Raw genomic sequence first — 21,267 nt, forward strand, 5'->3', positions numbered from 1 at the left:
GTGACTCTATGTTAGTTTCTGAGTTGATAGATACCCAGACGGGTACATGGAATCTGGATCTTTTGCACCAGAATTTTAATGCCCGGGATACACAATTAATTTTGAGATTGCCTGTTAGCACAGATTTTGAGGATATCTGGTATTGGGAAGGGGATATAAGGGGATGCTATACGGTGAAAGATGGTTATAAAAGGTTGGGTTTCTTGTATACGGACCCATCGCCGGTTTGGAATAATATTTGGAAGTTACAGGTTCCTCCCAAATGGAAGGTTTTTCTATGGAGAGCCCTTTTGAACATTCTGCCCACACTAGATAACTTGATTGCTAAGAGAGTTGAAATTAATAATATATGCCCGTGTTGTGGCTTGTTTGAGGAGTGTGTCATGCATGTTCTTTGTACGTGTCCTTTTGCAATTAATGTTTGGCAGCTTTCTCAGTTACAAATTCCCCCATGTGCCAACAGGAGCTTTTATCAGTGGATGGAGGATTGGCTTGGCAAGGCGCCCGGGTATACTAAGGAGATACAAGGCAGAATGTGTGGTGTCCTTCATTCCATATGGATTGCTAGGAACTCGGCAGTCTGGGATTTGGTGGTGCCACGCCCGGCTTCGCTCGTGATGCGTCTTGCGGTTCAGTGGGCGGCGTGGGTGAGTTGCCAGCAGCCTCTTGATGTGAATTATAGCAGCAGCAATGCAGTGTCGAATGTTCAACATAGCAGTATTTCACCATCCTTTAATTGCTACGTGGATGCTAGCTTTCACGGCCCTCTTCACGTTGCCGCTTACGGTTTTGTGGTCTTAGATGGTGATTTGTCGTTTGTCGCAGCAGGTAATGGCCCCTTGCCGTGTCCGTATGATCCCCTACTAGCGGAGGCGATGGCAATGTGCGAAGCACTTTCTTGGTTGAAGGATAATGGATACTCAGGTGGCAACATCTATTCGGACTCAGCAGTTTTAGTTACGAGCCTTTCATTTGCTAGTTCGTTTCGTAATTATTTCAGTTTAATTCTGTTATCATGTTCTCGTCTACTTAGTAGTTTACCAGGTTCCCAGATTTTATTTGTTAATAGGGTGGCCAACCATGTGGCACACTCATTATCCAAACATGTATCTGCTATAGCAGGCAGATCGCTATGGAGGGACATCCCGCCTTCGTTTATTGAGCCCCTTGTGGCTAATACAAGCTGATTCATTTGGTTTTCAAAAAATAGACCAGAAATAAAATAATAATCTCGATAATAAACTTATTCAACTCTTTGGGAAGGGACTCACAATGGGATTGACAACAGATAAATCCTAATTCCCAAACATAATCAAAATTAATGTAATATTGATTATAGAAAATGTATACAACGTAAGTTTTTTGAAAGCAAAGTATACAACGTAAGTTAATTTTTTTTTTTTTTTTTGAAAATAACGTAAGTTAATTGATTGTTTTATGATTACGTTATTAGACATCTAATTCTAAATACACATAGTATTCATCTAGTAGAATACAAATATATTTGTCACGTTGTAATTAAACATTTAAACTAAAATAGTTAATAACATGTTATTAATGTAGTACACTTATCATCTATCCAACAGTTCTATTTTCTTGATAAACATAAGCGATCATCCATATCAATCTGCATGGCTTATAGAAGTTGGTGCTTGTTCCTGTAAACCGCGAGGAGAAGCACAACATTCTGAAATTTTTAACGACAATTTTCGGGGAAGACGAGGTTGACTTTACTTTTCCGGTGACATCATGGGCACACATCTCAGGCCTTTATCGTTTATTTAACTACTTTTGACTTCATAAATGGATCAGAATGTGAGATGCAACTAAGTCACGTCTCCGATCCAGTACTCTAATTTTGAATTTTTAAAAACCATGTTGAATAACAGTGAACTAACTTTCCTGTCGGCGGCGGCGGCGGATATGGGGGCAGGCGGTGGTGGGAAGCTGCTGGCATGGTAGGCGGGGTAGCTTTTGGCATTACCTCATGCATGGCTGGGAGTAATTTTAGAGAAGACATATAAGTTTACTAGTTTTTTAGGCGCATTGCGCCATTGGGATAATGCCCAATATATATATATATATATATATATATATATATATATATATATATATATATGGATGCACTCAGGTGCGAATAAGTGTTCAGGATGGAAATGCGAACGAATCAGCGCGCGACACGTGTCCAGATCTAATAACTTAAAAAAAATGCGGTGGTATTTTCGTAAATAATTGAACATTGAAGTGCAAGTAAAATCACTTACAAGTGCACCTACTTTCACCTATAAGTACATGTAATTTTGCCTTATTAGCATTCACTTTGCGCAAACATTCATGCACCTGGGTGTGCTTATAACTATATGTGCAACTATTTATAACTATAGGTGCAACTACTTATAACTATATGTGCACCTACTTTCACCTATAAGTGCATGTAATTTTGCCTTGTTAGCATTCACTTTCCGCAAACATTTATGCACCTGGGTGTGCTTATAACTATATGTGCAACTATTTATAACTATAGGTGCAACTACTTATAACTATAGGTGCACCTACTTTCACCTATAAGTGCATGTAATTTTGCCTTGTTAACATTTATTAATCTGAGTTCAGCGGGTAGTAATACCCCTGAAAACCACTTGCAAACATTCATACACCTAGGTGCAACTACTTATAACTATGTGTGCAACTACTTAGAACTATAGGTGCAACTAAGTATTGATGCTCAGTGTAAATTTTTACTTGCACCTATAATACATTTTACATGCACTTGTAATACATTTTACTTGCACTTCGATGTTCAATTATTTACGAAAATGCCACCGCATTTTTTAAAAAAATCAGTGTTTCTCATCCATTAGATCTGGACACGTGGACGAATAGAATTCATTCCTATTTCGCGCCTGGGCGAAGCATTCGCACCTGAGTGTGATTCTATATATATATATATATATATATATATATATATATATATATATATATATATATATTTAAATAAGTAGTTTAAAGTATATCAAGGCAAAATTATTTTGGAATTGTTCAGATAATTGAATGTTGAATTTGCGTATTTAAATATGTAATTCTAAGTTTACAAATGCAAGATAATATAGTCAAGATTGATTATAATTGTCAATAAAATAATTGTATAGGTATGGTTGAAACCAAATACGGGACGTAAGGGAGAGCAAATAAAAATTAGGGTATAAAATATTAAATATATACTAATATTGAAGAGCTAACTACTGATTGCCAAACAAGGACATTGTGAGGTAGTTTCACACTTCAATTTGTTGTGTGATTTGAATACTCTTTTTGTCAATAAATTTCTCCAGTAGTTAATATGATTGGCTTAATTATATATATTTTTTATTTTTTTTAAAAAACTATTATTATTATTATTATTATTATTATTATTATTATTATTATTATTATTATTATTATTATTATTATTATTAAATATATGTATACCCTTAAGTCATTTTACATGTAAATCTAAACAACTAATTTTCTCAAATATCTTTTACCAACTGTTGATATAATTCGCCGGTCAAATCCGCTAACGCTAACTGCTAACTGCTGATTGTCAAATATGGACATTGCGAGGTAATTCCAACTTCAATTTGTTGTGTGATTTGAATACTCTCTTTGTCAACAAATCCTTCAAGTAGTTAATATGATTGGCTTTATTAATTATAATTTTTTAATTTTTTCATGGTATTAATAAAATACTTGGTAAATAAATATATAACATTATTTTGTATTATAACTTTGATATTTAATTAAAAATAGTGCACAAAAAAAAGATAATAGACAATGTAGTGAATATAATCAATTGATGAATTTGAATGTAAAGATTTTTTACATTGGAGAAATATAAAGACAATATAACTAATAAAATTATTTCTCTTAATTAATTTATTGATAATGAATATTTTTTTAATAAAGACATTGTAGGGACAATGTAACGAATATAATCAATTGATGAATTTGAATGTAAATAATTTTTATATTAGAAAAAAATAAAGACAATATAATAATGAAATTATTTCTCTTATTTTATTTATTGATAATGAATAATTTTTTTAAAAAAAATAAAGACATTGTAGACACGTAATTCTAAATTAAAAAAAATGCATATGTATTATTTTTTGTTGTAGCTACTAAATTATTATTTAATTTAATAAGAGTAAAATAAAGTATTAATTATGCCAACTTTGATTGGGATGGGGTTCAAACCTACGACCTTTCTTATTGAAATCAATGGGTAAGTTAAATTAACAGAAATTAACGGAAAAGATAATATTTAACGGAAAAGTTAACGATAATCATATTCATTAAGGATAAATTAGGAAATCTTAAGGAAAAATTAAAATCTAATCAATCTGAGTCATTCATTTGATTAAAAAATGTGACCGTCATTTTTTCTACCCATTATAGGCCTAACTCTCTTGGGCTCTTATTAGTATAGTAGATAGATAGTAGATTTTTTATTTTGAATATAGAGTATTCAGTTGGTTAGATAAATTATTATTTTAGTGATAAAGAGAAATCCTACTAGGAAATTTATGTGTCACGAATTTCGTTGAGAGAGTATTAGTAAGAATCTAATTCTGTTTAGATACGAGAATCATGACCAATTATTATGTAGTGCGATGACACTTCTATTATCATTTAAAATGTGTGGTCTCTCCGGTAGTGGGGGTGAAAATCGTGTTTCACTCTCTTGGCAATATGATTTCTCCACTACCGGGGCGAACACCCATCTGGATTGATAATAGAGGTGTCATATCATTAGATAATAGTTGGTCATGATCAGGGACGGAGCCAGAAATTATGTTGAGGGGGGCTAAGAAGTAGGGACAAATTCAAAAAAAATTTCAAAGGCGATACATTAAAACAAAAGAGATAATTTTTTAAAAAAATTACCTAAGAAATATAGTTGTAAATATTGTTGGATATTGGCGAAAAATAAAACACATCGAAACTTTATAAAAATATTCATAACAAAATATGAAACATAATTAATTTGAATTAAAAACACTATAAAAATATGTTGATGCTAAAGGATTTGAACTATGAAACATAACTAAGTTGAATTAAAAACACTATAATTACACTATAAAAATATGTTGATTCTAAGATTTGAAGCCTAGACTTTTACAATTACCAAACATGTGCTCAACCAACTAATCTAACTCATTTGTGTTGACATTTAATAGTTTTTTTTTTGTACTAATAGTAAAACATGTACTATATATACATACAAAGATTATATATGGGGTGGGGTGGGGTGAGGGGAGGCAGCCGCCCCCCCTTTGGCTCCGTCCCTGGTCATGATTCTAGTGTGACTGATCCCTTTTTGTATGATTTGAAAGTTATTATATAGATTAATCTTTTCTATGAGCGATGTGCAAAAACATATGTCCAATATTTATCTTTTAAAAAATAATTAACAAATTTTTACTAATTAAAATCTAAATAAAATAAAACATAATACACATAAACACAAGTGTTAAAAAAAAAATGGTAACTGACGAAACAGTGTTAATTACGTCAATTGCCCACACAACTTATAAAAACGACGTCGTTTTAGGCCAAAGCACATAATACATTGTGTGCCCTGGTGCACAATATAATGATTGATGGCCTCGACCCATCATCTTTCAATACGCACGTTTCCATTCATGAGCCAACTTAATTACATGCTTAGTCCTCAACCTTTGTTTAGCCCTGTCACTTGTGCATCGAACGAGTTCGGGTGATTTGATTTTTAAAATGGTCTGCCGATTTAGTTCTTGGAATTTGATATTTTGAATTTGGTCGATTTAATATCGGATTTCGTTTATATTCAAATTTTAAAAAATATAAAATAAAAAAAAAACAAAACAAAAAAAAAAAAAAACAACTTAAAACAGTAAACTTAACTTTTTTTTTTGAATGCTACTAGCTCTATTACAAATTACATATTTACTAACTTATTATATGTTACAACTTATGAACTTACAAGTTCAGAAATTACAACAAAATGACAAATGTTCAAATTACACCTTACAAGTTACAACTTAGTGACTTACAAATGTCCAAACTGACAAACTCCATATGACCAAAATACCAAATGTTCAAGTGTCCAAATTCCAACATAAAAGTTACAAGTTACAAGTTCAGAAATTACAAGTCAAACAACTTCAGCAATCAAGATTCATGGCACTATGGCAGACAGGCACTTAGCAATCAGCATTCATATATCATCTTCCTGTGCAAAATTAAAACACAAGTTAAATATATGGTGATCAACAGAGAATGTGTAACACTATATATATAGAGTGAGAGCAGGTTTTATATAATATGTTGTCATGTCATAGCAGCAAACATGAATGATAAAGAAAGATATTTAATTAAGAAAAATAGTTCACAAAGTAATATTATCTGAGGTAGAAGTAGACTGCAGATTTTGAAGGAAGGTTCCAACTACTAAAATACAATATTTCAAGTATCAACACTTTCAGAAATATATGAATATAAATATATAGCAGATTGAAGTACGAGAGTGCACATCAACATTCAACAACTGAGGACACGTACCAATTACACATTTACACATACATATTGGAAGAATTCAATTGCCCAAATATCACACACTCAGATGCCTTTCAATCAATCTTTTTGATATATATATATATATATATATATATATATATATATATATATAGGTAGACTGTAAATATACCTTTTTTTTTTCTTTTGCTTTTATTCAACTATAAAGCTCCTCCTCCTTCTCCTCCTCATCATTATCATCATTATCATTATCATCATCATCATCATCACCATCCTGTCATGAACCATTGAAAAGATATTATTAGTACATGGTGAAACTAAATCAAGTTTGGAGAAAAAGGGGAGTGAAATAAAAAAGGCAATAGAGAAAGAATAGTGGCCGGAGAGAGACTAACCGATATAGTATTTTCCTCAATGACGACCATATTATCATTTCCATACTCATGTTGCTGTTCTTGAATTTCCTTTGCAGAATCCACCGCAGAACAAAGACACTCAGTCAATTCGATTGACTTTAAATTTAGAATTTCTGCAAAGTCAGCTGGGATCTTTACCAATTGAGGACACCTTATAAGAACTAGGCGCTCAAGATTTGGGAAATGACAGGCACTTGCTTCCCAATGCTTTAGACCATTGCGAAAAAGTTCCAAATAAATTAAGTGGTCAAAATTCTCATTCTCCAATAGTTCCCACTCTTCACCAATGATGTCACAATTGTTTAACCTTAGTACCTCAAGTTTAGGCCACTTGCTAAGAATATTAATTGCCTTCCACTCAAATCTCAAGTAGGAAAACCTCAACCTCATAAGGTTTTTCAAGCAAACAAGGTGGTTATTATTTGGAATCACCAACCGAGGCCCAATAAATAGATGACAAAGATGCAGACTCTGGAGCTGGTGTGAATAGGCAATGTTATTAATGCAATCATCACTCCAAAAACCATCTCCAAATACAATCCCTACCTTCTTTAGGTATGGAATATTTTTAAATAATTCTTTTGTGCATTGATGAAGAAACAACCCAAAAATGCTCTTCAAGTTTTGATGAAAAAATATGGGAAAATCACGCAGACCTTTGTAACTATCTAAATGTTGTAGTTGTGGAAACTCTAAAATGCTCGTTTTATTAATCCAATCAACTGAAAGTGTTTGAAGATTCCAACTACGAAATGGATCTAAAATGGTAATAGGTTTCCAGAATGACCATACGAATCTCAAATGGACAAGATAAGCAATCTCACGGTCAGCACGATAGAGTACTCTTACTAGGGGGCTAAGTTTTGAATATGAAGATGTTTGGTATCCGGAAAAATTGAAGATGGATCGACAGTTTATTAAAGAAGAATATAATCTTTCTTCGTTTAACCTTCTTGATTGGATGCTTACCCATCGAAAATCTTTCTTAGGGAAATTGGACCCACTTTCATAGACAACAAACAGAAGGTTATCCTTTGTAGCTTCCCTTACACAAAAAGAATGCAATAAATCATGCATTTTAAATGTCTTTATTCTTTTTCCCCATTTACTTGGCCGACTTACCAGAATTAGGTTCCTATCCTTGAGTTCTTGAATATGCCTTCTAGCCACCGCTTCAAAGCTCATATCCTTGGATGCCTTTACAAGTCCTTCGGCAACCCATAATTTTACAATTTCTTTAACATGAATCTCCCTATCTTCTGGAAATATGCTCAAATATAAAAAACAAGCCTTCAAACTATGAGGCAAGTGATTGTAACTGGATGAGAGTATCCTTGAGCATTCTTCATCAATTGTTGTTGTTGTTGCAGATGAATTTAGAGCTTCTACGACATTCTTCCACTCATCTAGCGTATGAAGTTTGGAAAATAAACCTGCAGCAACAACAATTGCCAAAGGCAATCCTTTGCATTTCTCAACAATCTGTCTCCCAATCATATCGAATTCAAAACCCAGAGATTTGTTTGCCTTTTCACGGAATAAATTCCAACTCTCAGTTTGATCTAACAGTTGTGCTTGATGAGAAAAGTCATTATTAGAGCCGATACTAGTAGCCACCTTTGCAAAGCGAGTAGTCAACAATACTCGACTGCCATTTGCATTATCTGAAAAGCAAGCTTTGATAGAATCCCAAGCATCAACGCTCCAAACGTCATCTATCACAACAAAGTATCTTTGATGCAACAGATTTTGGTATAGTTGTTCAGCTAGCTGATCCTCTTGAGTGCTGCTATCCACTACAACCCCCATTGATTTAAGAAGATCTGTGAGCATTTGTAACTTATTATGATACTGTGATGCAACAACCCAAGCTCGCTTGTCAAAGTGGAAGGCAATTGATGAATCTTCATAAACTTGTCTGGCTAAAGTTGTCTTACCGATACCTCCCATACCTTGAATGGAGACAATTTCTCGTTGCCTGGATGAGTGCTGAATTAGCATCGCCTTTACAGTGTGGAACTCATTGTTTTTCCCCACCATATTTATGCTGCCGTGCAGGGGCTGGGAGGAATCCCCTGCCATCATCATGACATCAACTCCTCCATCACTAGTTGTTTTCCTTCCAATTCCTTGCAAGGCGGCTGCAACACACTCCATCTTCACTTTGGACAACTCTTTGTGGATGGCATCAATGTCTCTTATTGCTCCTTCCAAAATACAACCAAGTTTGAATGAATGCCAAGTTTCCCCTTGTGGTTTCTCCCCAAAAAGATCTGCAATTCCCAAGTCCTCTTCTTCTTCTTCTTCTTCTTCTTCTTCTTCTTCATCTTCTTCTTCTTCTTCTTCCTCTTCTTCCTCTTCCTCTTCCTCTTCCTCATAAAGATGTAAGATTTGGAATTCAATTTCATCTTCTACTCGGAAAGCCACATCTCTGAGCTTAGTTTCCAAGTCTTTAATAGCTTGGATATCATCCATCCTGTTCTCATCCAACAGCTCTATCAGATCACCAAGCTTCTGGTGGAGATCTTGGATCAACTTTTCATTGGCAGGGATGAGTTGGTTTTGTCGTACGATAGGGCGAGGCAGAGGTTGCAAGAACTCAAGCTCAATGGTCCTCACAAGAGAATTTACAGCAACACAAGCCATTCTTCAATTCTTCTCTGATCTGAGTTTCTTCTCACTTAGTATGTGTGTGTGTATAGTAATTATCATCAATTGGCAATTTGCCTTGTGACTCTAAGTGCAATAATTGCAAGATGGAAAGCAATTCTAATTGCAAGAGGGTGGCAGCACTGACTTTAATTTTATGTTTAAAAAATTCTGCAACTTGTAAAGATCAATGTTAGATAGATAATGAAAGCATACATGATATTGGTGGAGAGATTGGATCAACTCCTCATTGCCAATAATCAATCACATTAGCAGCTATCTGCAATAAGGTTTATTATATTCTAATCACAGAAATAAAGATATATAAACAATCACTTAGTGGCAAACATAGCGTTGTAGTGCACATACCTTTGATTTTCTTTTTAATTCTGCCCATTTGATTGCCCTAGTGCAAAGCTACTCCACTATCTTGTGGAGTGCATGTGATTTTCCAGTAATTTGCAAATATTGATTTAAATATTCATGAGAAAGTAAAAAGTATAGATACGGTGGGTATAGCTTGTTCTTTAATTATTAGAAGTGCTTTTACTTGTCATTTAATTAACTTTTCAAAGAGCTTTATTAGTAGTTTTGTCTTTTATTTTTGTAGTATAGTTTGTTAATTGGTTGTGTAAAAAATATATAGCTTTCTCATTGAATTGAGAATACATAATCATAATTTTATGCCTGAAGCATTTTTCTTGGGCTGTTGATTGAGATAAAGACTGAATGTTGGTTCACAACAATTTTATCAACTGCATTCTTGTAATAACCTAACGGCATTGGAACTAGAAAATAAAAAAAAAATTTAAAAAAAAAAACAAAAAAACAAAAAACGAAAAAACCAATCACCAATCTATACTAGAAAACCAAAACAACAAAACGGGCCTCCCCAAAACTAACAGCCATAAACGTAATAAACAGAACTGCACACGCCATAACACACACATGCACACAATCACGCAACACAGCTTAACCAAACCGCAAAAAATAAATAAATAAAAATTTATCAACTGCATTCTTGTAATAACCTAACCTTTACTGAAAATGATATGATGCTTCTTTTTTTATTTATCTCTTCCTTCACTATCTTATTCTATAGGCTTCAGAGTGGTTTAGTTTTCTGCACTTCTTTTTACTTAATTCTCAAATTTGTCTTCAGGCCCAGTTGAGCAGAAATTGCCATCTCTTTACCTTCTTGACAATATTGTAAATTAAAGAATATAAGCAGGGAATTGAATATATAAGGCACTTCTCTGCCCGTTTGCCTGAGGTGAGTATTTTAAATCATGTTCATTGACAGCTCTATTTGATAGATAGTTACACTCTTTTAAGATCAGTATGATATGTGTATACCCTTAGGTGTTTTGTGAGGCCTACACACAAGTCCAGCCCAACAGACGAAAACATACCTCCATGCACACGTCACCGATCCCTTCAGGATTCATCCATTCCCAGCCTATAAAAAAAAACAGTAGCCCCAAGTCTACGACATATTCTATCCGAATTTTTCCCAACAGTTAAAAGCAAAAATTCTATTCTTTTTATTATTTCGGATATGATGTCGAGCTTCGTACCTAATCCTGCATCTGACCTTGCCAAGCTTCAACCTCTTGAATGGCATCAATGTCTCTTATTGCTTCTTCCAAAATACAACCAAGTTTGAACGAATACCCTTGTGGTTTCTCCCCAAAAAGATCTGCAATTCCCAAGTCTTCGTTTTCTTCCTCATAAAGATGTACGATTTGGAATTCAATTTCATCTTCTACTCTGAAAGCCACATCTCTGAGCTTAGTTTCCAAGTGTTTAATAGCTTGGATACCATCCATCCGGTTCTCATCGAACAGCTCTATCAGATCACCAAGTTTCTGGTGGAGATTTTGGATCAACTTTTCATTGGTAGGGATGAGTTGCTTTCGTCGTACGATTGGGCGTGGCAGAGGTTGCAAGAACTCAAGCTCAATCGTCCTCACAAGAGAATTAACAGCAACACAAGCCATTCTTCAATTCTCAATCACTTAGTATGTATGTATGTATGTATGTATGTAGTGTGTATAGTAATGTAATGTCTGGGTGAAGAATTGAAGCTTAATCAGCAGAAGCGATAATATGAAGTACGGAGTAGCAATTATATTGCTGTGTAGCTTTGGTCAGTGGAAGTGCAATAATTGGAAGACGACAGAACACTTTTTTTATAGACTTAATTAGCTGCTACCCACTTCCGGTTGTCGGCAACACTACTTTTTTGTTTTGTTTTGTTTTTTTTTTTTTTTTTTTTTTTTTTAATCTTAACACAACTTTTTTATTTTACTATACAAGAGTATGCATAAGGTAAATGTTATCTAATCAATAAAAATTCATAATAAGGGTAATAGTTCACTATTGTTTCGGTTAAAAGTCAAATTTACAACATTGTAATTATCAAATTAACTAACTCGAAAACATTGCTGAAATTCAGCTATATATAGTAATTTTTTTGTCAATGGTTTCAAGGGTAGTGAGTGGAGGATAAAGGAACATAAGGGTAGGTCTGAGCATCGGTCAGTTTTCGGTTAATAACTAAACCTTCATAATCAAGTGAAAATTGACTGACCAATTACAATATTTGATATAACCGATACTGACGATTTTTGGTCAGTTTCAATTGGTTAAATGTAATTGATTTTTTTTTTCTTTTTGTAAAATAGCTAAACTTATTTGATTAATGCTAAAGGACTACATTATTAAATACAATATCTTAGTATTTATAATCCACTAAAATTAATGTCCTCATACAATAGTAGTTAAGTGGAATAAAAATTGACTATATTTATACATTATATCATTAATAAATGCAATGCAATGATTTTCAAAAAAAAAAAAAAAATGCAATGCAATGCAATGCAATCCAATAGGTCATTAAAAACAAGTGATGTTAGCTACTCCAATGTTGTTATAAAGACTGCCATCTTGCATTGTATGTGTTTTATCTTTCTTCTTATTATCTCTCTGTTCTCAATACATGCCCTTGACTTTTCTTTTTTTTTTTTATTATATGAAATGAAAATATTTCACCACTGTACTCTAAGTTTGCTAAATATACTTATGCAAATAGATGTATTTAACAAATTTTACATTAGTTTTTTTTCTTTTTTACTTATATATTGATTTTAAGTTTGAATTATAAAAACATACATTAACTTTGTAGGTTAAGAGTCTCTATTTTTTTCCTATACATCCTAGGCTCATAAAATGATAAGAATAACCGCCTAACCCAACCAAAACATGTTGGACCTAGCTACCTTCAATGTGGACCTAGCTTCATAAAATGATAAGATTAATTGGCAAATTATGCCCTGGATCCGTGTCCACAATTCATTGTGGACACGGGCCCAAAACGACGTCGTTTTTCAAAAAAAAAAAACGCGTCATTTAGTTTAAAAAAAAAATGCGCGCGTTTTGCCATTAACGGCGTTATTTTTTTTTGGATTATGAATGTACAGTTATGCCGTTATGAATGTACAGTTATGCAATTATAAACACAGAGCTCTAACATTATGAACTTACAATTATGAACATGTAGTGATAAAATTATGACCATTGAGCTTTAAAATTGTGAATATAGAGCTAATGTACAGTTATGGAGTTATGAATGTACAGTTATAGAGTTATGAATGTACAGTTATAGAGTTATGAATCTACAGTTATGGAGTTATGAATCTACAGCTATGAGATTATGAATCTACAGTTATGGAATTATGAATGTACAGTTATTGATCGAATTATGAACAAAGAGCTCTGACATTATGAACATATAGTGATAAAATTATGAACATAGAGCTCTAAAATTGTGAACATAGAGCTTCGAAAATTATGAATGTACAGTTATGGAGTTATGAATGTACAGTTATGGAGTTATGAATGTACAGTTATGGAGTTATGAATGTACAGTTATAAAGTTATGAATGTACAGTTACGGAGTTATGAATGTACAATTAGTAACATATAGTAATAAAATTATGAACATATACTCCTATAACGAAGCGGTCTGAAATTATAAAAAAAAAAAAAAAAAAAAAAAGGAGATAACAGTGCCTAACGGCACTGTTACCCGTGTCCAGCGTGCATGCTGGACACGGGTCCAACGCATAACGATTGAGATTAATTATGCTTGGCCTCATTTCCTAACTTTGTATGTTTAGGGCCTTTTTTTTTCCGTCTATATATCTTGGATAATCAACTTATAAATTGATCAGACTGACTCAAACCCAACCAAAACATGTTCGACCTACCTTCAATGTGGATTATTGTACTTTGTGATTAACTTCCTGTGACCTCATTTCCTAACACCCTCCAAGGAACATATCTAATTCCGTATATTATAATTTGAAACTCTATAAAAATCTCTTATGATTTGAACACTACTCATTTGCAGGAAAAGACACAATTACTTGTGTTATGATGACTGAAATTAACATGATTATGCAAAATATACGGTGATGAAACAGAGAATGTGTAACTATATATATGGAGACGGTTTGTCATATAATATGCTATATGAATGAGAAAGAAATGTATTTAGTTAAGAAAAAGTAGTTAACAAAGAAATATTATTGTCTGAGAAGTAGACAACAGATTTTGAAGGAAGGTTCCAACTACTAAAATACAACAATAATAATAATAATATTTGAAGTCTCAACAGTTTGCTGAATATAAATAGCAGATTAGTGGAAGAATTGAAATGCCCAAATTAAATATCACACACCACACTGAAATGCCCAAATGCCACACTGAGTATATATGTTATTCACATCAATTTTGGCCGTCTTAGATCGAACATCCCCGCATCTGTCACGTAATTATATATTGAGATATGATGAAACTCTATATATAATGAGAGAAATAAAAAAGGCAATAGCAAAAGGGTAAAGGAGAGAGATGAACCTCTTTTATTGTGCATTTCTCAATGACAACCATATTATCATTTCCTTGCTCATGTTGCTCTCTTTGAATCTCCTTGGCAGAATCCACCGCAGAATGAAGACATCCATACAATTCGATTGACTTCAAGTTTGGGATTTCTGCAAACTCAACTGGGATCTTTTCTAAACTTCTGCAATATTGAAGGACCCTTCAGGCACTCAAGATTCGGAAAATGACAAGCACTTGCTTCCCAACGCTCAAGATTACTCCTACTAATTTCCAAATAAATTAAGTGGTCAAAACTCTCCTTTTCGAGTAGTTCCCACTCTCCACCAATCCACTTACACTTCCTTAGCAGTAGCACCTCAAGTTTAGGCAACTTGCTAAACATATTAATTGTCTTCCCCTCAAAGCTCACACAATAAAATCTCAACTTCATAAGATTTTTCAAGCTAACAATGCAGTTGTGATTTGGAATCAGCTGAAATGTACGCCCACAACAAAGAAGAAACAGACTCTGGAGTTGGTGTAAATAGGCAATGTTATTCATGCAATCATTCCAACCTCCTACATAATAAATCATTACGTTCTCTACGTATGGAATACTGGTAAAAAATTCTTTTGTGCACTGATCAACTCTCAACATACCAATGCTCTTCAAGTTTTGATGAAAACATATGGTAAAATCCCTCAGAGGTCTGTCACTATAAAAATGTTGTAGTTGTGGGAACTCTAAAAGGCTCATTTTATCAATACGATCAACTGAAAGTGTTTGAAGATTCCAACTACGAAATGGATCTAAAATGGTAAAAGCTCCTGACAATGACAATACGCATCTCAAATGGAAAAGATAAGCCATCTCACACTCCCCAGTATTATAGAGTACTCTTAATAAGGGGCTAATTTTTGAATTTAAAGATGTATACCGTCCGGAAAAATGGAAGATGGATCGACAGTTTATTGAAGAAGAATATAATGTTTGTTTGTTTAACCTTTTTGATTGGATGCTTACCCATCGGAAATCTTTCAGAGGGGAATTGGACTCACTTTCATTGACAACATGCAGAAGGTTCTCTTTTTTGGCTTCCCTCACACAAAAAGAATGCAATATATCGTGCATTCTAAATGCCTTTACTTTTCTTCCACAGCTGCTTGGCTGACTTACAAGAATTAAGTTCCTACCCTTGAGTTCTTGAATGTGCCTTCTAGCCACCGCATCAAACCTCATATCCTTAGATGCCTTTACAAGTCCTTCGGCAACCCATAACTTTACAACATCTTTAACAGGGATCTCGTTATCTTCTGGAAATATGCTCAAATATAAAAAACAAGCCTTCAAACTGTGAGGCAAGTGATTGTAACTGGACGAGAGTATCCTTGAGCATTCTTCATCAATTGTTGTTATTGCAGATGAATTTAGAGCTTCTGCGACATTCTTCCACTCGTCTAGCGTATGAAGTTTGGAAAATAAACCTGCAGCAACAACAATTGCCAAAGGCAATCCTTTGCATTTGTCAACAATCTGTCTCCTAATCGTATCGAATTCAGAACCCAGAGATTTGCTTGTCTTTTCATGAAATAGATTCCAACTCTCACATTCTTCTAACAATTGCATTTGATGCGAAAAGTCATTGTTAGAGCCTATAATAGTAGCCACATCTGAAGAGCGAGTAGTCAACAAAACTCGACTGCCATTTCCATTATCTGGAAAGCAAGCTTTGACAGACTCCCAGGCCTCGACACTCCAAATGTCATCTATCACAACAAAGTATCTTTGATGCATCAGATTTTGGTATAGTTTTTCAGCTAGCTGATCCTCTTGAGCGCCACAATCTACACAAACCCCCATTGATTCAACAAGATCTTTGACCAGTTGTAACTTATTATGATATTGTGATGCAACAGCCCATGCTCGCTTGTCAAAGTGGGAGGTAATTGATGGATCTTTATAAACTCGTCTAGCTAATGTTGTCTTGCCAATGCCTCCCATACCTTTAATGGAGACAATTTCCCGTCGCCTTGATGAATGCTGAATTAGCATCTCCTTTACAATGTGGAACTCATTGTTTTTCCCCACCATAATATTTATGCTGCCCTGCTGGGGCTGGGAGTGTGAAGCGTGTTGGTGATGGGAGGAATCCCCCGCCATCATCTTGACATCAACTCCTCCATCACTACAACATGCTGTAGTTGTTGTTTTCCTTCCAATTCCAATTCCAATTCCAATTCCAATTCCTTGCAAGGCGGCTGCTGCGACATACTCCATCTTCACTTTGGACAACTCTTTGTGGATGGCATCAATGTCTCTTATTGCTTCTTCCAAAATACAACCAAGTTTGAAAGAATGCCAAGTTTCTCCTTTGTGGTTTTTCCACAAATAGATCTGCAGCAATTCCCAAGTCGTCATTTTCTTCTGCATCATAAGTCCTCTGTGGTTTTTCCCCCAAAAGACCTGCTATTGCTGCTAATAACTCTTCCTCTTCCTCTTCCTCATAAAGATGTACGATTTGGAATTCAATTTCATCTTCCACTCGGAAAGCCACATCTCTGAGCTTAGTTTCTAAGTCTTTAATAGCTTGGATACCATCCATCCTGTTCTCATCGAACAGTTCTATCAGATAACCAAGCATCTGGTGGAGATTTTGGATCAACTTTTCATTGCCAGGGATGAGTTGCTTTTGTCTTACGATTGGGCGAGGCAGAGGTTGCAAGAACTCAAGCTCAATCGTCCTCACAAGAGAATTTACAGCAACACAAGCCATTCTTCAATCCTTCTCTGATTTGAGTTTCTTCTCACTTTGTATGTGTGTGTGTATAGTAATTATCATCAATTGGCAATTTTCCTTATGGCTCTAAATGCAGTAATTGGAAGACGGAAAGCATTTTTTATTGCAAGAGGCTGGCAGCACTAACTTTTAGTATTTTTATGTTAAAAATTCTGCAACTTAATTGTAAAGATAGATAATGACAGCATATATACATGATATTGTTTAATGCTAAGTGGGAATCTTACAGCTCAAATCTATATATGTTGTTTTATTTTATTCTGAATGTGTTCATCAAAGCCAAGTACAGGAACCTTACATGTAGTGCTGAAAGAGGTTTGAAATGGTACAAGTAACATTCATTCAGATTTGAGACAAGTTGGGATAGTTCTAAAGTTATTCGGGTTCAAGTTGGGGAAGAAGGATTTTACACTATATTCTCCACTCATCCGATCCGATCCTTATATTCAATTTCATCTTCTACTCTGAAAGCCACATCTATGAACTTAGTTACCAAGTCTTTTATGGCTTGGATACTACCATCCATTCTGTTCCCATCCAACTGTCCTATTAGGAAACCAAGCTTTTGGGGGAGAGATTGGATCAACTCCTCATTGCCAATAATCAATCACATTATATTAGTCTAGATTAACATTAGCCTATAGTGAAATTATAGAGTCGGAAAGCGAAATTGTGTAGCAGAACTTGAATCTATACTAAATGCCTGCAATTAAGTTCTCTACTTAAGATCATTGAAATCTTTTAATAATGTAAAACGCATGCTTGTTTAGGAATGAGAATGGAAGTTGGTGCTCCTTTGCAAGGTTGTTCAGTTCAAATGAGTAAAAGAGAAAAGGAATGAGAATGGCAGTCAACAAAGATGATGTTTTTCTCAATCCAAAAAAACATTAGCAGCTATTTGCGATATTGGTGATTAGAAGATAAAGATAACATTTTAGCAGCTATCTGCAATAAGGTTTATTATATTCTAATCACACAAATAAAGATATATAAACAATCACTTAGTGGCAAACATAGTGTTGTAGTGCACATACCTTTGATTGCAATAGTGCAAAGCTACTCCTTCACTATCTTGTGAAGTGCATGTGATTTTCCAGTAATTTGCAAATATTGATTTAAATATTCATGAGAAAGTAAAAATTAGTATAGATATGGTGGGTATATATAGCTTGTTCTTTAATTATTAGAAGTGCTTTACTTGTTATTTAATTAACTTTTCAAAGTGCTTTATTAGTAGTTTTGTCATTTATTTTTGTAGTATAGTTTGTTAATTGATTGTGTAAAAAATATATAGCTTTCTCATTGAATTGAGAATACATAATCATAATTTTAGGCCTGAAGCATTTTTCTTGGGCTTGGGCTGTTGATTGATTGAGATAAGACTGAATGTTGGTTCACAAATCACAACAATTTTATCAACTGCATTCTTGTAATAACCTAACCTTTACTGAAAATGATGCTTCTTTTTTTATTTATCTTTTCCTTCACTATCTTATTCTATAGGCTTCAGAGTGGTTTAGTTTTCTGCACTTCTTTTTACTTAATTCTCAAATTTGTCTTCAGGCCCCAGTTGAGCAGAAATTGTCATCTCTTTACCTTCTTGACAATATTGTAAATTAAAGAATATAGGCAGGGAATATATAGGGCACTTCTCTGCCCGTTTGCCTGAGGTGAGTATTTTAAATCATGTTCATTGACAGCTCTATTTGATAGATAGTTACACTCTTTTAAGATCAGTATGATATGCGTAATACCCTTAGGTATTTTGTGAGGCCTACAAACAAGTCCACCCCAACAGATGAAAACATACCTCCATGCTTCGGGAAAAAGGAAGAACAATAGTGAATGTTAGGAAAGTGAAGAGAGAGAATTTTTAATGGGCTGTCATATATTGTCTCAAACTGTTTTAGAAATAAATATTAGAAGATTACATATATAGGAAACACGTTTCCATATACCCTACCTTCCTAAATCCTTAAGACTGCCTAATCTATAGGGATTCTATATATCAAATATATATTCTATATTCCATAATACTCCCCCTCAAGTTGGAACATCTATTTTAATAACGCCCAACTTGTTACACAAATGAGTGATAACCCAAAATAACTAAATAACAAATAACTCAAGTTCATTTAGGACACTCCTTTGAAACGAAAGCTTTAAACGCCACGAATCTCACAAACAGAAAATTCCAATTGTTGACAAAGGAGAATATACAATCCTACCAAAATTAGAACACCTAAAACCAAGCATAATATATCCATACATTATCATACTAAAATAAAAAGCTGTCAAAATTACACAACCTGATCCTCTTGAGTGCCACTACCTACACAGCCTGTTGATTTAAGAAGATCTGTGAGCATTTGTAACTTATTATGATATTGTGAGGCAACAACCCAAGCTCGGATGTCAAAGCGGGAGGCAATTGATGAATCTTCATAAACTTGTCGAGCTAAGGTTGTCTTGCCAATGCCTCCATACCTTGAATGGAGACAATTTCCCGTTGCCTTGATGAATGCTGAATTAGCATTCCCTTTACAATGTGAACTCGTTGTTTTTCCCCACCATAATATTTATGCTGCCCTGCTGGGGCTGGGAGTGTGAAGCGTGTTGGTGATGGGAGGAATCCCCCGCCATCATCATTACATCACTACAACATGTGGTAGAAGCTGCAGCTGCGGCAACTACTATAGGCTGCCTGTGAACTCATTTCCTAACACCCCCCCTAAGGAACATAGCTAATTCCATATATTATAATTTGACACTTGACAAGAGTCTCTTATCATTATTTGAACACTCATTTGCAGGAAAAGAGACAATTACTTGTGTTATGATGACTGAAATTGATAAGATTATGCAAAATATATGGTGATCAAACAGAGAATGTGTAACTATATATATGGAGACCGTGTGTCATATAATATGCTATAATATGAATGAGAAAGAAAAGTATTTAGTTAAGAAAAAGAAATATTATTGTCTGAGAAGTAGACAACAAATTTTGAAGGAAGGTTCAATTCCAACTTCCAACTACTAAAATACAATAATAATATTTGAAGTCTCAACAGTTTGGTGAATATAAATAGCAGATTAATGGAAGAATTCAAATGCCCAAATATCACACACCGCATTGAAATGCCCAAATGCCACACTGAGTATACATCAATTTTGGCCGTCTGATATGATCTTGAGAACATGCCCGCATCTGTCATGTAATTATATAAATATATATTCAAATTAAAGTAAACATTAAACATGTAAAACAAAGTAAAACATCAAACCAAGAAGACAGAATTAAACAAATAACTGTGACATATGAATGAAATAATTAAATGAAGAAGCTAATGAGGATATATATAGAGAGAGGTTATAAACTGTAAACATACGTACCCTTTTTTACTTTTATTCAACTACTATGGCTCAAGTTCATCATTAGAATGAGTCACTGAAAACAAATTATACATTAGGATTCGATGAAACTCTATAATGAGAGTGAAATAAAAAAGGCAATAGCAAAAGGGTAAAGGAGAGAGATGGACCTCTTTTGTGCATTCTTCAATGACAACCATATTATCATTTCCTTGCTCATGCTGCTCTCTTTGAATTTCCTTGGCAGAATCCACTGCAAACTGAAGACACCCATACAATTTGATTGACTTCAAGTTTGGAATTTCTGCAAACTCATATGGGATCTTTTCCAATTTTTGGCAGCGCGAAAGGCATAGACACTCAAGTTTCGGAAAATTAGAAGCACTTGCTTCCCAACGCTCAAGATTACTCATACAAATATGCAAATAAATTAACTGGTCAAAACTCTCATTTTCGAGTAGTTCCCACTCTCTACCGATCCATTTACACTCTTTTAGCATTAGCACCTCAAGTTTAGGCAACTTGCTAAAAATGTTAAATGTCTTCCCCTCAAAGCACACACGCCTAAACTTCAACTTCATAAG

General features: G+C 34.2%; 3 protein-coding genes across 4 annotated transcripts in view; all 3 read right to left on the reverse strand.

The window, feature by feature from the left end:
* Nucleotides 1–6,026: 6,026 nt before the first annotated feature.
* On the reverse strand, nt 6,027–7,965 carry LOC109180643 (putative late blight resistance protein homolog R1B-23). Its single transcript, XM_019330345.1, has 3 exons — nt 6,951–7,965; nt 6,728–6,829; nt 6,027–6,253 (listed from the first exon to the last, which is right to left on the reverse strand). The coding sequence occupies exons 1-2, from the start codon at nt 7,359–7,361 to the stop codon at nt 6,752–6,754; spliced, it is 489 nt and encodes a 162-aa protein (XP_019185890.1). The 5' UTR covers nt 7,362–7,965; the 3' UTR covers nt 6,027–6,253; nt 6,728–6,751.
* Nucleotides 7,690–11,860, reverse strand: LOC109186263 (putative disease resistance RPP13-like protein 3). Its single transcript, XM_019336191.1, has 3 exons — nt 11,249–11,860; nt 7,941–9,164; nt 7,690–7,716 (listed from the first exon to the last, which is right to left on the reverse strand). Exons 1-3 carry the CDS (start codon nt 11,618–11,620, stop codon nt 7,690–7,692), a joined length of 1,623 nt encoding a protein of 540 aa, XP_019191736.1. The 5' UTR covers nt 11,621–11,860.
* A 2,636-nt stretch (nt 11,861–14,496) lies between these two features.
* LOC109180563 (putative disease resistance RPP13-like protein 3) overlaps nt 14,497–21,267 on the reverse strand; it is a 76,676-nt gene continuing 69,905 nt past the window's right edge. For both annotated transcript variants that reach the window (XM_019330214.1, XM_019330206.1), the window contains one exon: nt 14,497–16,358. In XM_019330214.1, coding sequence (XP_019185759.1) covers nt 14,689–16,358 — 1,670 coding nt within the window. In that variant the 3' untranslated portion in view covers nt 14,497–14,688. The remainder of the gene's footprint in view (nt 16,359–21,267) is intronic.

This window comes from Ipomoea nil, unplaced genomic scaffold (genome assembly GCF_001879475.1).
Source record: "Ipomoea nil cultivar Tokyo-kokei standard unplaced genomic scaffold, Asagao_1.1 scaffold0188, whole genome shotgun sequence".
Lineage (NCBI taxonomy): Eukaryota > Viridiplantae > Streptophyta > Magnoliopsida > Solanales > Convolvulaceae > Ipomoea > Ipomoea nil.